General features: G+C 36.5%; 1 protein-coding gene across 1 annotated transcript in view; it reads left to right on the top strand.

Moving 5' to 3' along the window:
• The window catches only part of CUL1 (cullin 1), a 37,682-nt gene that overhangs the window by 19,119 nt on the left and 2,663 nt on the right, over window positions 1–15,900 (top strand). The window contains exons 7-18 of the mRNA XM_053938012.1: window positions 796–958; window positions 4,922–5,052; window positions 7,732–7,839; window positions 7,940–8,046; window positions 9,177–9,225; window positions 9,616–9,747; window positions 10,310–10,427; window positions 11,400–11,476; window positions 12,234–12,365; window positions 13,201–13,293; window positions 14,455–14,502; window positions 14,594–14,676. Coding sequence (XP_053793987.1) covers window positions 796–958; window positions 4,922–5,052; window positions 7,732–7,839; window positions 7,940–8,046; window positions 9,177–9,225; window positions 9,616–9,747; window positions 10,310–10,427; window positions 11,400–11,476; window positions 12,234–12,365; window positions 13,201–13,293; window positions 14,455–14,502; window positions 14,594–14,676 — 1,241 coding nt within the window. The remainder of the gene's footprint in view (window positions 1–795; window positions 959–4,921; window positions 5,053–7,731; window positions 7,840–7,939; window positions 8,047–9,176; window positions 9,226–9,615; window positions 9,748–10,309; window positions 10,428–11,399; window positions 11,477–12,233; window positions 12,366–13,200; window positions 13,294–14,454; window positions 14,503–14,593; window positions 14,677–15,900) is intronic.

Raw genomic sequence — 15,900 nt, 5'->3', positions numbered from 1 at the left:
ATTTGAGCTGATAAGAGGACATACACCCTTTATGTGTATTATTACCCTAATAATGTGCTGCAGTTACAAATGGTTTGTAATGCAAATCCTCAACACTTTTGCAAACAAAATGGAGGTAATTGTTATGTAAACAATTTCAGCTTTACATTTTGGTGTAAGTTCTATTCCTTGAATGATATTTAGAATTTTAGTTTGCCAAGAAGATACACATATGTAGTATTTCATATGCCAAACTAAATGCTAGTATAATTTAAATGACTGTAATTTATTGGGAAGCTTTTCTGTGTAAGAATGTAGATGAGAATATTCAAATAAATTTGTCATGGGCATAGTGTTAAATTGTAGCTTTCTGCTTTTTAGTTTTGTGGAGCCATGAAATACATTCGTTTTTGTCTTAAACTACCTCAGAACTACCTCTGTTCTGTTGGAGAACTTGCTGATCCTAAAACTGCCAGCATCTCATGTCAGCGGCTTTCTCTTTTTCTGACAGCAGATTTCCATCTGTGAACTCCTCATTCACAAGTAACAGGAAAACAGTTTTGCTGTGATTCTGCCCCGCCATTTAAACAGCACACTGTATTTTCATCAACATAAACATCAGTTCCAAATGTATATTATGATTCCTGGAAAAATAACTGCTGAAGTAGGTGGTCCATAACAGCAGACTAGAGAGAGAAGTTTGCTTGTTGTTGTTATTTTCTAGAAGAATTTACTGAACAGTCACCAGTTTTCTGCTGTTGGATTTGTGTTCTGCCTTCCCTGCAGGTTTTCATGTTTATCTCTGTGTTTCTGTAGGCTGAAGCTCGCCTTCTTGAGGAGCAGCGTAGAGTTCAGGTATATCTCCATGAGAGCACACAAGATGAGTTAGCACGAAAGTGTGAGCAAGTACTTATCGAAAAACACCTGGAGATATTCCATACAGAGTTTCAGAATTTGTTGGATGCTGACAAAAATGAAGGTAAGGAGTCTCAAACACTGGCTTTAGGCTTAGAGCTCTCCTCCGTGATGATTTGTGAATGATGTAAAATCTGGTGCTAAATGTCATTTCTTCAGGAATTTGATTAAGAGAGAAGATACTCACTAAACTGATGGACAAGCAGGTTTTGATGAAATCGGGATGACTGATGATACTGCTTCAAAGACCCTACCCCAATCCCAGATATTAAGGCAGAACAGCACTAATTTGATTTCTCTTAACATGGCTGGAGGAGTTTCAAGAGCACTTGGGCCATTTTTCCAGCGGGAGCTGAAGCTTGTGTGAGAGAGATGGGAGGTGAAAAACAGACCAGTACTCTTTCCAGCTGTTTCAGTTTAATCCGTGGATCTTCCTGAGTCAGCACTGAGCGTTTTAAAAAGTGTTCAGAAGTATGTATAGGAAATGTTAAAAGAGGAATAGATGCAAATAAGTAGCTTTTAAAATAGAATATATAAAATACATAATATTGCATATAGAGTGTGGCAGCAGCTCTCTGGCTACAGAGCAGCACACAACTTTCCCAGGCATCACCTGAGAGACTGTGAGAAGATCAGAGAAAAGAATGATAAATAATTCTTATCTTCACTTGCTGCACCTGTTGTTGTGAACATGTGGAATGAGTTATGGAGATTTGTTTACCAAAGAGTAGTTTCTTAATTAGCTAATGGTGATGGTGTTTGGACTGGAGGACCAATTGGGTCCACCTGTATCATGACTGCCTGTAAGGGCGATAGGTTTCTTAATAAGTATAGAATAATAAAGTGATTGATCAACCTTCCATGAATCATGGAGTCGGTGCTAATTATTACCAGGCTGGGGGCCTGTGACAACATATAGAGCACAAGGAAAGGGTGGAAATTATCAATTGATGAGTTCATTTTGGCTGTGAAAATGATTCTTAAGTGTTGCTGATGGATCAAATTTATATTGTTGTAGAGAATACATAGAATAAAGACTTCTTCAACACTTCCTCTGAAATAAGTGAAGATTATTAGAATTTAGGTATCTTTAAGGAATTGTCAGTTGTATGGGTTTGTATGAGTTTATTCAGGAGTTAATAGCACAAAATAACAACCAGAACTAATTCCTGTGGATCATGCAGATGATAAGGATGAATCATGATTCTGATTTCCCAGTTGGGGAACTAATTAAATCTGTATTTCAAGTCTGAATATTGCTGTACAGCTGAAATACTGCTCTTATGAAAGGGGCAGAATGTAAGAGATGCTGTGGTTAAGTTACTAATGATAAAATTGTCCGTTTGAGTTTTAAATTGTGACTATGACTCTGTCTCATTGTATATCTGTCTTAAAATAGCAACTACAAATTATTACTAACTATAATAGTCATGTTGATAATGAAGAGATGCTTCAAAATCAAAAAGGGCAATTCAGCATGATTAGTAGGTCAGAAGTTAGCTGATTCAAATGTAAATAATTTGTGCTAGTATTGGAGTCTGATGTTGTTTGTGTTTGTAAATATTTATTCCATAATTGGAAGATATTTTAATGGGTGTTGGTTTGTGAAATGACTTCATAAATGACTAAATGACTCTGACAATTGAAATAGCAATAGAACAAACAAAGTTTTTTCTGGACTCAGGACACCTTCACAGACTTTTATTTTTTTCCTCCTACTTTATCAAGCTTATGGGTTATGTGAGCCCTTAGTACAATCACTTACTGTAGTGATGCAATTCCATAAGTTAGTCAGGGTATAAAAGAAGTATCTTGTGTCTTGGGCACTGTCTAGTGGTGTCTCTTTGGGTTTACTTTCATGTGGATTATTTCTAAGATTAACTAGACTTTTTTTTTAAATGCTTGATTTTTTTTCTTCTTTTTCAGAATATTTTCTCTCCTGTTATCAGGCTTCACTTATGGAAGTTGTAGTAGTTCCCTTGCCCTTTGTAAGATTCATGAAGTTTCAAGATTAGAAAATTTATTTTCAGTAATAGTCTGATAATTCAGTCTTTAATCACAGTAATCAGTTCATTCTCCAATTTGTGATATACTAACATAGCCTTTGGTAGACTGTCCTAAATGTACAAAAAACGTTTGCTCTTGATTAAAATATTTATTGCTTTGCTCTTGAAATTACACTGGTTTTGAGGTCCTTCTGTGCAAACTGTGTTTGAAAATATCAGATATATGTTGGTGTTCTGTAACTTTTTAATTCATTGTGCAACTAATGCATAAACTGGTTATAAAGGTTGTGGGACATATTCCTCATGTGTTACATACTCACATTAGTATAATACCTGTAGGAAATAATTTGGTTTATTGGGAGAAGGCTGTAATGATGTAGGTGGAGTCACCATGCAAATCTTCCATGAGACTTTGTAGCATCTCTTCCTTACTTCACCTAACACAGACATGCTGGTAAACCAACCTGTAAACACTCATTTGTGGGTAAATATAGTAGCAGCTTGATGTATCTATGCATGGCATTATTTTCCTTTTTTCTAAAGTTCTTTATTGTATCCATATGTTCTTACAGAAGTTAACATCAGGTTGCAATCACGGTTTTTCACAGAGAGAAAAAAAGTTTTGTTTTCAAATCTGCAAGTTTAAGTTTGACAAAGTTTTAAGGAAAGGAAAGTGTTATACAGAAACCTAACTGAACTGAAATGTCATCCCTTCAGTATTAGAAGGCATCAAACTCTGTGTTGTATTTCAGAGTTAGGTAGAGCACCAGCTCATTGATTGCTCTTTTTTGTTTAATCTGATAATCCTCTGGTGGTAATAAATTGCTCACAAGCCCTTCAGAGAAGTCCTTGCACCTCAGAAGAGCTAGATGCAGCTGTCAACTTTACATGTGTTCCACAAGGTGAAATATCCTCCTTAGTTTACAGTAAATATCTGATTGTTTACTGTTTCACTGGAATGCCTGTTCAGTGAGGGCAAGATTGCAAGAGGTATCTGGCAGGTTTGTGGACCTGGTTTATGGCCAGTTCAATGTTTGCTTTTTTTTTTTTTAAGAGTTCTGCTCTTAGAAAATACAAAGCATCTGTCGTGTTGAAGCTAAATAATAAAAACCAAAACTCTCTTCAGTATTAGACTTTCCAAAATTGCTAATTGATTTGGAAAGTGTTGGCTGAAAACTGTTGAGATTTTAAAATGAAGCGTTAACATGCTTCATGCGTGAAATGCCATGCAGTTTTACCTTCATTAGTTCTATCGTAATGCTTTTCAGAACCTCTTTTTTCTTTCAGATACAATTATCACTACTGGTAATCAGTCACTTAAAGCTGTTTTTTTTTAAAAAGATGTCTTTTACTGACAGTGCTTTATTGAAGGAAATTTGATTTATAATGTTCCAATTTATCTGCTAAGGTCATATCAACATATAACACTTTGCCTTAAATTTCCAACTGTTACTACTGATGCTGTCCAGAGTAAGAGTGTTGATATGCAAAGGGCTACAAGTAATGTTAGATGTCTGAGAACTGACCCATTCAGAATAAGATTTAAAGAACAGTGGTCTGCTGGAAAATGTAGTTGTAGCACAGCCAGCAGTAACATTAATAAGAGCCCCAAATTCATGGCAGCACCTCAAAATGTTACTTAAACAAGAGAGGTTTAACACCATTTTTAAATCATTGCTTTAAACCAGTGAATACTAAAAATCAGAAGTAAATTTTCTACCATTCAAATGGTGGGTTTTTATTCTTGAGATCTGTTGCATTGTGAAGGTAAAAAATAGATCCTAATATAACCGATTGTTTTCTCTTTAACTAATGTTAGCTTTCCAGGTGAGTGCAAAGGTTTGCTGAACTGGATAATAATTTACTGTAGTTTTTTCTGGCTTTTTACAGGAGCAGTTGCATATGTATTTTTGTTGACAATGGATGTTTAGCTCCTACTGACAACTTGTAAATGAGAATTTGAAGTAATAGCCAGTACAGATGGGAGATGTTAGCTTTCCTTTTTTTTTCCTCTCTTACAGATTTGGGTCGCATGTATAACCTTGTATCTCGAATCCAGGATGGCCTTGGAGAGCTGAAAAAACTTTTGGAAACCCACATTCACAATCAGGGTCTAGCTGCAATTGAGAAATGTGGAGAAGCTGCACTAAATGCAAGTATCCATCAAAACAAGTCTGTGTGTGCTGCCACTTCTACATTAGAGGATAGTGAATTCTTCCTGATAAAACTTCCATTTTGTTTGTTTTCCCTCTCACTAATTTCATGTGTAAGGACTTGGCAATTCTCAAATGTTGGTAGAAGGCTTAAAACAAAACTTACATCACTCTGTTTCTACTCTTTAAATTTTGGGGGTCTTTGGGGTGTTTTTTTGTTTTCATTTGGTTTGGGCGAGTTGTGGGGGTTTTGGTTTTGGCTTGGTTTTGAGGAGGAGGTTGAGTTGCATTCTGAGATCTTGCTCTCTGTCAGGATGTCATGCTGCTTGGAAAGCTGGCTGTGCAAATACAACACCCAACACTTAACAATACAAGTACACCTGAAAACCCACTGTTTCAAGAAGGATTATCTCCAGTTGACTGTATTTTATTTCATCATCTTAAGGAATTCTGACTTGAATGAGACTATCTAAAGAAAGTTTCTGTTGGTTTGAGTTTTTTGATTATGTCTTTATTCTGTTTGGAAAAGCATGAGAAATAGAAGAAGAATGAACTGAAATGGTTGGAAAGGTCACAATATAAGGAGGAGGAGATCAGTTCTTTATAAAGGCTGCTATTTTTATCCCATAATTGTAATTTCAAACTTAGTTTTGTATTGATTAGGGCTGCATCTTGGCAACATGAAGTTCTTTAAGTCCTTTGCCAACCTTCTTTTCTATAGACAATATGATGTTTTCCAGAGGAAAAGAAAGAATGAAATACTGCACAAAGCAAGATCAGGATAGAATATAGATTCTGGTAAATTTTATTTAAAGTAGAATTCAAGAAGCATTTGGACAATGCTCTCAGGCACTGTCACTGATAATAACATCGTCAGTGTGATTCTCAGGGTGGTTCTGTGCAGAGTCAGGGGTTGGACTTTGATGATCCTTATGGGTCCCTTACAACTCAGGATACACTATGATTCTATGATAAACTTTGATTTTTGATGAAGTTTATTTTAATTTGTTGCTTTCCTGAGAATTTCTTGAAATAGCTTCATAGTAAAGCAGTAATCTGTATGGGAGGGTGTAGTGTCTGTCGTTCATTTCTATAGTTTTAAGTGCATAGCTTTTTAGCAGTGTTGATTTTTTATTAGTCATAACGTAATCAGGAAGCAAGTTCAGGAATCTTCAGTTTCATTTGTAGATGTCTCCATAAATGTTGAAATCAGATCTGCTCCATGCTTGGCACATCCCCCTAGTGGTCATCACTCTTGAGGTTTTTTTCTGCTTAGGCCTTGAAGAATTAGGCCAGAAAAAAAATGAAAGCTCGTTCTCCAGGAATTATTTCAACTTTCAGAGAGGGGAAGTCCAAGATTTGTGCGTATTAGTTGACTCCAACCATTTACAAAACTCTTCCTGCCTCTGATACTTTTTCTTCCTTATTCCAAACATTTGTTATTCATTTTCATAGCAGTATCTCTGGCTGTTACCCTTGGGAACCATCTTGCCTTTTCTTGCAATATCCCACATACCACTGTATTGCTGTTAATCATTGCTTTGTTAGTCCTCTATCCCCCTTAGGATTGATTCTTCCCAGCTTCATTTACTGCTCTGTGTCTAAGCAGATAATCAGGTGAACAAATGCTTCTCACTTTCTTTTGTCAGTACAGAGAAATAGTCATACCAGCCTGACTCATTTCACCTATTTTAGACTTTAATGCAGAAAGAGTTGTGCTCTAGTCTCTGTTAACTGTATTAACAAGACTGCTTTTCAGTCAGAAGATTGGCTGCTCTCTGTGCATTTTGTTTGTTGGTTTTTTTTAGTCCTTGTAATAAGTACTTTTCTGAATGTCCTTCAAATCCACTTGCATTCCTTATCTCAGAAGTTCTCAATAATCTCAGTTCTCTGTCTCAAGCATGGCATTAGATTGGTGGTCCATGGTAGTCTGTGTCTGTCTTCAGTGGCAACAGGAAATGTTTTTCAGGATCCTGATAAAACCCTGCCCATATTCTGCCACTTCTAGCCAACAAGACCTTCTGATCTCCAAATTGAAGACTTCCAGCCTTTTTTAGTCTGTTGTGTAGTAGCTGTCCTGTGTGCCTGATGATTTGCTTGCCCATCATTGTCCCTACTCCTTGAGTCCACTCCATCTTTATTGAGAAGCAAAGATCAGTAACTGCACAAAGAGCTCAGTCTGAGAACAGTAAGCTTGATGTTTATTGGCATTTGGCTGCCACTCACATTTGGTGCTGAGAACGTAATTTTTAAGAACTACCAATGACTGAGGTGTCTGTAATAAGTTGTACCTACTGGATATACACCAGTCACATTCTTACTACAGAGATTTTCTTCTATAGCAGCTGCCATTTTATGATTGTCCAGCTCTCTCAAGTGTGACTTGAAATAAGTCTTCGAAAATGTTTGCAGTGGTTGAGTAAATACTTTGTTGTCTTTTGTGTGATGTGGTACACTCTGCACTCTGGTTGCTGTAAATGAAAGCTTGCAGTAACATTAGTCAGTCCTAGACATAGGACCTGAACTAGTACTGGGTACTAGTTTACCTTTAAAATGTTTCTAATACTTCATAGACTTTCTCCACACAAATTTTCTTGGGCCAGTGAATAGCTCCATTTTGGAAAAAGTAGAAAGCAGAAAGTCAACAGGTTGCAAAATCCAGTCTCTCCTTATTGCAGGATCCAAAAATGTATGTACAGACAGTGTTGGATGTCCATAAGAAATACAACGCATTAGTCATGTCTGCATTCAACAATGATGCTGGCTTTGTGGCTGCACTAGACAAAGTAAGTACATGTAGTGGCAAATGCTGGACTTTTTTTTTTTTATTTCCATTAAAAAAAAAAAATTGTCTCCCAAAATTTCACTGTCTTTTGTAATTTATAGGCTTGTGGTCGATTTATAAATAATAATGCAGTGACAAAAATGGCTCAATCATCCAGTAAATCCCCAGAGCTACTGGCACGATACTGTGACTCTTTACTAAAGAAAAGGTATGTCCTCAAAGACAAATTATTATTTCGTGTTGGCTTTAATTTTAAAAAGTTTTAGCTGATGAAGTTTTATACTGTCTTCAGAAACCGAACTTCACTTTGCAAGAAATTAACTTTATCAAATTCTGGGTACAAAAATTTCAGTCAGACCATTCCTAAAGGTCGTGTTGTATGGTATTCTTTTTAAGGAAGAGTGTAGGAAATAAGCAAACCTTTCTTGCCTTATAGGAATCTTAACTTTTTGTTTTTCAGTAAAACTGAAGGAGGGGTTTTAGGTAGGGTTTTTTACACTGAAAAACTTAAATTGCATTGTGTGTTGTAAAGAGATGCACATTCCCTTTTTCCATTAAAACTGTTGCTTTCCTCCTTTTGTTTTTTCTATACCTTCTTCTATCTGGGCAGAAATTGAGGAGGAGAAAAACTGCTTTCTAACCTTTCATAGTTCATATTTTAATTCAAGGTATTTGGCTTTAAATGATTCAGCAGCTCATACACTGAGTTGGTATCAGTTCTGTTCATACTGCATTGGTGGTTGGTGTCAGTTTTGTACCTGGCAACATTTCTAGTTGTTTTGGTGGAGGAAAAAAAGCCACCACCAAACAACCTAAAAATGGGACAACTTGCTCACTTTTCTCTTTCCCATCTCCTCCTTCATTCAGCAAAGGGTTTATTTTCTCCTTTACAATTACTGACTGTGTGCAGGGTAGATTTGGGGTTTGCCTGGTGGACAAACATGAGATGGAGGAAGACAATGTGGTGCCACCTGAGATTTCACCCAGTCAAGTCCCAGCTCTGTGAGCTGGTTTCTTCTCACTGTACTATCTAAGATAAGAAATAAAGATAGCATCTAGCAGCAGGAAGAGAGAGGTCCATGTTTAAGCTCAAAAATCCTGAGAAGTACCAGGCTACCAGCAAGTCCCAAACAAGTCATGGTCCAGGACTTCAGCCTGTGACATTTGGGAACTTCAGAATTGCTGACAGGTAGAGCGGTGAACTGTTCACTTCACTACATTGTTTTCTTTCTAAAGAGCCTTTGATCCCAGAACTACTCAAATTTGCATTCTTTTATTTCTGAAGCTTCCATGTACATCCATATGTTGGTTTAATTCTGCCGGTTTCTTTAATTGCAGCTCAAAGAATCCAGAAGAAGCAGAATTGGAAGATACACTCAATCAAGTGGTAAGATGTCTATAAATACATATAAAATATAAAAATTATTTTGTTTATGAAAAAACCATTTACAGTAGATTTAAAGTGGCTATATTGAAGCTATGCTTTTGCTTAATCTGTCTGTGCATATAAAATGTATAGTTTCCACAACATCTTTTTATGTCATTATATATCCACATATATATAATATGCTCTACATCTGGAATATACAGTTCTTGTTTTAAAATAGTATCCATATTTATAGCAAACACACCACCAGTCCCTCCACCTTCTCCCAAAAAAGCCAAACAAACCCCCCAATCTTTAAAATTTAGGTGCAAATTAAGTAGCTCCTGCTACATCTTTTTTAAGACAAATATTTAAATATTTTTTCCTTACAAATTATCTTGGCTTTTCCAGATGGTTGTTTTCAAATACATTGAGGATAAAGATGTATTTCAAAAATTCTATGCTAAAATGCTGGCAAAGAGACTTGTGCATCAAAACAGTGCTAGTGATGACGCTGAGGCAAGCATGATCTCCAAACTAAAAGTGAGTATTCCATGACTGTCCCATGATCTACTGCCCTACAGGTCTTCACACTGTTTTGGAAAACATTGACGTAGATCCTTGCATTTGTTTATTTTATGCACAGAAAAAATACACAAACTAGGTCTTTTTTTTCTTTTTTTTTTTTTTTTTTTTTTTTTTTTTTTAATCATAGGAACTTTTAGTGCATGTCTGCCTGATGGAGCTAAGCTTAGTTATTCCTAATCAAATGAATGACATGGATTTAATTATTCAAGGGAATGAGTACTGAAAAGCAGCTTAATTTTGTTAACCCATATTTATGCAGAGTTAAGCAAAATACAACTGACTACCCTTTGAGTAATCTGTTTCATTGTGTTTTGCTTAATTTTTAAACAAAATTTTCTTTTCCTCAGTTTTCAATGGCAGTTAAAGCTCATATTCCAGGGGGGATTGGCACTTTGAGTAAGGGAAATACGGAACTTTGTACATCTTCTGTTAAGGAAATCAGTTCCAGCACTTTGTTCTTCTCATTATCCAATGTCCAAAATGTGTCTTGCTGATGTATCTGTGCTTTTAAATACAGCAAGCTTGTGGTTTTGAGTATACCTCCAAGCTGCAGCGGATGTTCCAAGATATTGGTGTAAGCAAGGATTTGAATGAGCAATTTAAAAAGCACCTGACCAATTCAGAACCATTAGATTGTAAGTAATACCTTTACCTGAGTTACTGTTGCATAGTATAGCTTCCTCTTATTTCTGCAGAACTAAATGTGTGAGGGAAATATTTAACTTACTCATACTGCCACAAATTAGTGTTTTTCTGACCATGATAGCTGGGATGTTTAAATTAGGTCTTTAAATTCTAGATCTGTTCTTTGTCTTCTAGTAGTTTTATATATTTTCTGAGTAGCCTCCTCCTTCCTCTGATTTTAGTGCTCATGTTTAGGTACATAACTAAATTAAGTTGAATACTATCTTGTCTTTCTTTTTTTTTTCTTCTTTTTTATGTTTGATTGGAGAAATGTTTTTCTTTAAACAGTTTTGATTTTTAGCTGTTTAGTACTTAGACTTATGTGAAAGTATTAAGGATAAAAGTATATTGTACTAAGGATAAAAGTATTTTGTGTTCCAGGTTATTAGATTCCCCTATCAACTTTTTATACTTTTCAATTAAAGCATGTTGAACCAAATTCTGTAAAGTATTGATAATTATTTCTTGGATTACAATTAGAGTTGTGTATCATCAGGTTTAAATTTTATTTATGTTTTGTATTATTCATACTTGACTTGACCAAAATGCCTTACAAGTATAGGTGTGAAGGTCTGTTCTTGCAGTTGTGTACTGTGGAGTGATGATGAACACGTAAAATTTTCCCAGTTGTGTGTTACAAGAGAAACTCATTGTAGGGATAGAAACAGTAACTTCTCCAAATAAAAGAAGATTGAGTGCCTGTAACAGTAAATCTAAAGCTCTCCAGCTGCAGTGAAATCTCTCATGAATAGCCTTGGTTATGCTCTGACAAAAATAAAAATAAAATAGTGCTTAAAGATTTATTACCATGTCAGTTTGACCATGAGCCAGAAACATGTCTGTGTTAGAACTGGGACTGTGTTTCAAGAGGGAGTTAGGAGAAAGTGGGATAATGCAGCTCATCCTCTTCACCTCTCTTTCAGTGGATTTCAGCATCCAGGTGCTGAGTTCTGGATCGTGGCCATTCCAGCAGTCCTGCACATTTGCTCTGCCATCTGAGGTGAGGCACTTGCATTTGGTTCATCTGAACATGGAATGATCATGAGAGAATTTTTTTTACAGGGCTGGTGTTTCCTTCCATTCTGTTGTGTATCAGAGAGGACTATAAGTGTCTCTGGTATATTTACCTATTTGGCCTGAGGATATTTGGAGCAAGATAATTGAGTAAGGTAGTAGGAGGAAACTGTGTGAAATCCGTGGTTTTGTATCTTTCCCATGAAAACTCCCTGGTTAATGAATCTTTCTTCAAAATATTCAACAGCAACTAAAGCAAATCTTTGTTGGTGCATTTTTCTGGATATACCTAATTTAAGAAACCTTTTCATACCATTGCTTCAGCTTTGCCCAGTAAAATGTTTAGATATTATACTCATTAGTTTTCTGCTGAGTGTTTATCCAGAAAAAAGACATGAATATTTAATGTGAGAAATAAATTTAATGCTGTTACCTGGAGGATGAAGGTGGTTAAAACAAATTGCTTTTCTAGCCATGCTTAATGTATCCTAAAAGGAAGAATGAACCTTAAATGCCTATTTACATTTGTACTGTTCATGATACTCTAAAGGGGAAACTTATAACAGAGGGAAATTTTTCAGCCACTCTGCCGAATTTGAATACTTGGAGTTTACCTTTGGGTTATTTAGACAACATGAGGGTGACCAGATTTGATGATCCCCTGTTGCTTTCATAACATGTTCTAGTAACAGTAAATGAAGATAAATAATATTTATTTATTTATTACCAATGTTTTTATACAGTTAGAACGGAGCTATCAGAGATTTACTGCATTTTATGCCAGTCGTCACAGTGGAAGAAAATTAACATGGTTGTATCAGCTGTCCAAAGGGGAATTGGTTACCAACTGTTTCAAAAACAGATACACGTTACAGGTAAGGAAAAGTCATACCAATAGAAACACTTGGTGATGGTTGTTTTCAGAGGACTGGATGCAGCCAGTAGAACCTTTATTGTATGTTTATTTTATTTACTGTACTGATACTAAAGATCTATGTTTAAAAGAAAGTTGACTTAAGAAACAGAACACATTGCCTGTGGTTTAAACAGGTGTTGAAATGCATTTTGTGAGATAAATACAACCTCTTTGCCTAGGATGTCATGCTTCTTATACTTTACTGTCTGCTTTCTTTCAAAAAGTAGATGGGATGGGGAGTTCACAACAGTAAGAAGAAACAAGATAATGTCAGACTTTGACCTTGTGATCAACATATGTTAACCCTGTGGTGATAGACATGGATAAGCCACTGATACCTGCTCAGTGTATAAATTTGGTTTCATTATTCCGCTGGATTTGGGAGGGTTGTGAGAATGAATCCAGTCTGTACTGGATGCAATGAAGATTAAAATGGGCAAGAGTTGGAGTGACAGAGGAAAACAATTTAAAACTATATTAGCAAATAGAAGGATAATGTTTTGATGCCATAATAGAAGATTTGATAAAGTGTCTGAAGCAAGCCAAATTATTCTAATCCTGAGGTTTATGTTTAGATAATTCTGGAAGGGGGAGTTCTGGTTGTAAAAGCGACATTTGATTCCTTTTTTTTTTTTTTTTTTTTTTTATTAGCACCACCTCTCTGTTGTCCAAATATTCCAGTGTATGTGTTTAACTGGTGAATTTCAGACTGTTCAAATTCAGGAAGTGTTTGCAAGTTCTCATTTTCTGATTTCCCCTCTCTCCCCTCTGTTCTCTGTTTTTGGATCTGTCAGGCATCCACATTCCAGATGGCGATTTTACTGCAGTACAACACAGAAGATGCCTACACCGTGCAGCAGCTGACAGACAGTACTCAAATAAAAATGGTAGTGATTTTACTACACTCTTGTGAGCAAGTGTTTTGGTCCTCAGGGCTCTTCCTGCTATCATAAGAAATCTGGATTACACATGCTTGGAGCCAGAACCAGTTTCTGTCCCCAAGGAGACAGATGTGCTCTATTCTTGGTCAATTCACTTTCCTGGTTTACTTTCCTGTAATCATAACTGCCTTCTGATGAGTCTTAGTGCATGTACATTCCTGTTCGTGACTGGAGTGAATTGTCTAGCTTCCTGCTGAGCTCTGGGTGGAAGTTTTCAGTGTTTCAGTGCATACATTTTAATGTTAAAAGACAACATTCTAGCAAAAACAGCATTTTCTCTAAATGATTGATCTATGCATCTGTCATTCTTTTATATCTCAAGGCATTTTTATATGAACATAGTAAATCTGCAGTTCATTGGCTAACTCTCTCCTGTGGAAAAGGTTCCCTCCTTTTCTTCCCAAGCAGGCTTTGTGGCCCACAATTTGACTTTTGTTTGACCTTTAGCAGTAGATTCGAATCAAGTCTGCTCTGACTTCTGGAAAGTTAGGTATTCCTATTCAGTAGGATCTTTACTTCTAGAAATGCATACCTAGAAGGTTATTGTTGCTGATGGATTACAGCAAATCCAGAAGTCTTAGGGGGTTGCCATTTATTACAGACTGTGATAAAATAGCAGTTTTGCAGGCCTGCACAGAATATTGCCAGTAGCCTTCTGGGTGAGCAACCAGCAACAGCAACCAGAATGGATCCCTGTTAAAACAAAAAGATGTTAATCAGAAAGCAGAGAGTGCTTGCTTTCTGAAGTTTAAGCTTACCATGGTATATATATTTGCATGGTTTGGGAAAAATGATTTCTTAGGCATATAAATCTCCTTGCAAAATAGTTCCTAAACCAGCAACTGGAAAGATCTCTTGTTTGGAATTAGTATTTCTCAAGAATTTTATGGTATTTGATCAACCACAAATGGGATATGTCATAACACCCAAAAAGGACGTTGTTTTATTTCTGTGAACTATTTCTACTTTTTCTTGCCCCTTCATTTTGCAGTGTTCTGCACTGCACACATTAGTTCTTAGTCTAAATATGTGCATTCTTGTTCAAGTTTTTAAGTTAGACAAAGGTTCTGTCTATCTGTTCTGATAATGTTTCCTATAATTTTGTAGGATATCTTGGCACAAGTTCTACAGATACTGTTGAAATCAAAATTGCTTGTAAGTACTGTTGCTTTTTTATGACCTCCTTAACATACAGTGAAATATGTTAAACTATTTATTCATTTGTTTGTTTGTTTGTTTATTGCAGGTTTTGGAAGATGAAAATGCAAATGTTGACGAAGTGGAGTTAAAACCAGATACTTTAATAAAACTGTATCTTGGTTACAAAAAGTAAGCAGCATGCATCACTTAGATGCAATGGGGTATCATCCTCCTCTGCTTTCAAAATCTGGGTGAAACCTAATATACTTGGGATGAAAGCTTCAGGGTTCAAGTGCCAATTCAAATGTAGATCCAATGTGTACCAGTATAAAGGGAAAGGGCTGGCGAGTGGTGGGGGATGGGTGTGATTTCAGCTCTTTGACTCTGACTTTGTCATAAAGTCAAGGCCTGATGTATTTTCATATGTCCTTTTTGTTCCTTGATTCTTTCAAGTGCTGCCGTTTTGCCAAGGTGTTACTCGCATGCACTCAGCAAATCCATGATATTTTATAAGGTTACACTAATGTCCAGTGAGCAGCAAAGGTCAGAGGCATAAATGTTCATCCACTACTGCTAACACTAGAAGATCAGGCTCATTTTATAACCACAGTGTATATAGAGATTTGAAGACTTAATAAGCACAATTTTCAGTAGGTTTTATTACTTACTTTAAACAGTTGTGTATTTTAAGCTGTTTACAGCACTGTGGTACTTTTTTCATGCTTACCAGAGCATAGATATAAACACACATAAATTCAGTGAGGAGTTCAGTACTTCCTGAAGATAAGATCTCAGGTGAAAGAAACATTTAAAAACCTTTCCTTGTACCTCACCCTTTATCTGCTTTCTGTCCCCCTATACCAAATTAAAGGTTTGAGAATTCAGTCTGTTGCAGTAATGCAGTGATGGAAACAGCTCAGTGTTGCTGCATTGTGCAGCAGCTGGTTCCCAATTTATGATGGAGAGCACTGTGCTAAATAAATAACAGATCTTCTCAGTGCAGCTAACAGGTCTGAGCACTGAGCAGAGCCCTGTGCTCCCTGGTGCTCTGATGCTGAGGTTTGCTCCCCACTTGTGACAGAGGACCTTGTCTTGAGTGGCCATGTGTGGCAGCAGGCTCACCTCAGCACAGCTGTCAGTGCCAGGGAGCGTGTGAAAGAAAGGCGGAGCTCAATTCCACAGAACAAACAGATTTCTCTACACTATGTTCAGAATCCAGTCTGTAAATCAGAAAGGTGATTCTCTTTCCATTGACTTCCTTTGTCCCCTTCACTGATTCCAAGCTTCTTACTACACACAGTAATATTTTGAATACAGTGTAACTGTACAGTGCTAGTTACACAGATCACTAGCATGGATTCAGTCAGCTGTGAGATACATAGACACCCACCAGAAAGGTATTTTGTTTCATTG

This window comes from Vidua chalybeata, chromosome 1 (assembly GCF_026979565.1).
Source record: "Vidua chalybeata isolate OUT-0048 chromosome 1, bVidCha1 merged haplotype, whole genome shotgun sequence".
NCBI lineage: Eukaryota > Metazoa > Chordata > Aves > Passeriformes > Viduidae > Vidua > Vidua chalybeata.
Note: the sequence above shows the minus strand (reverse complement) of the source record. Positions and strands in the feature narration are given on the sequence as shown.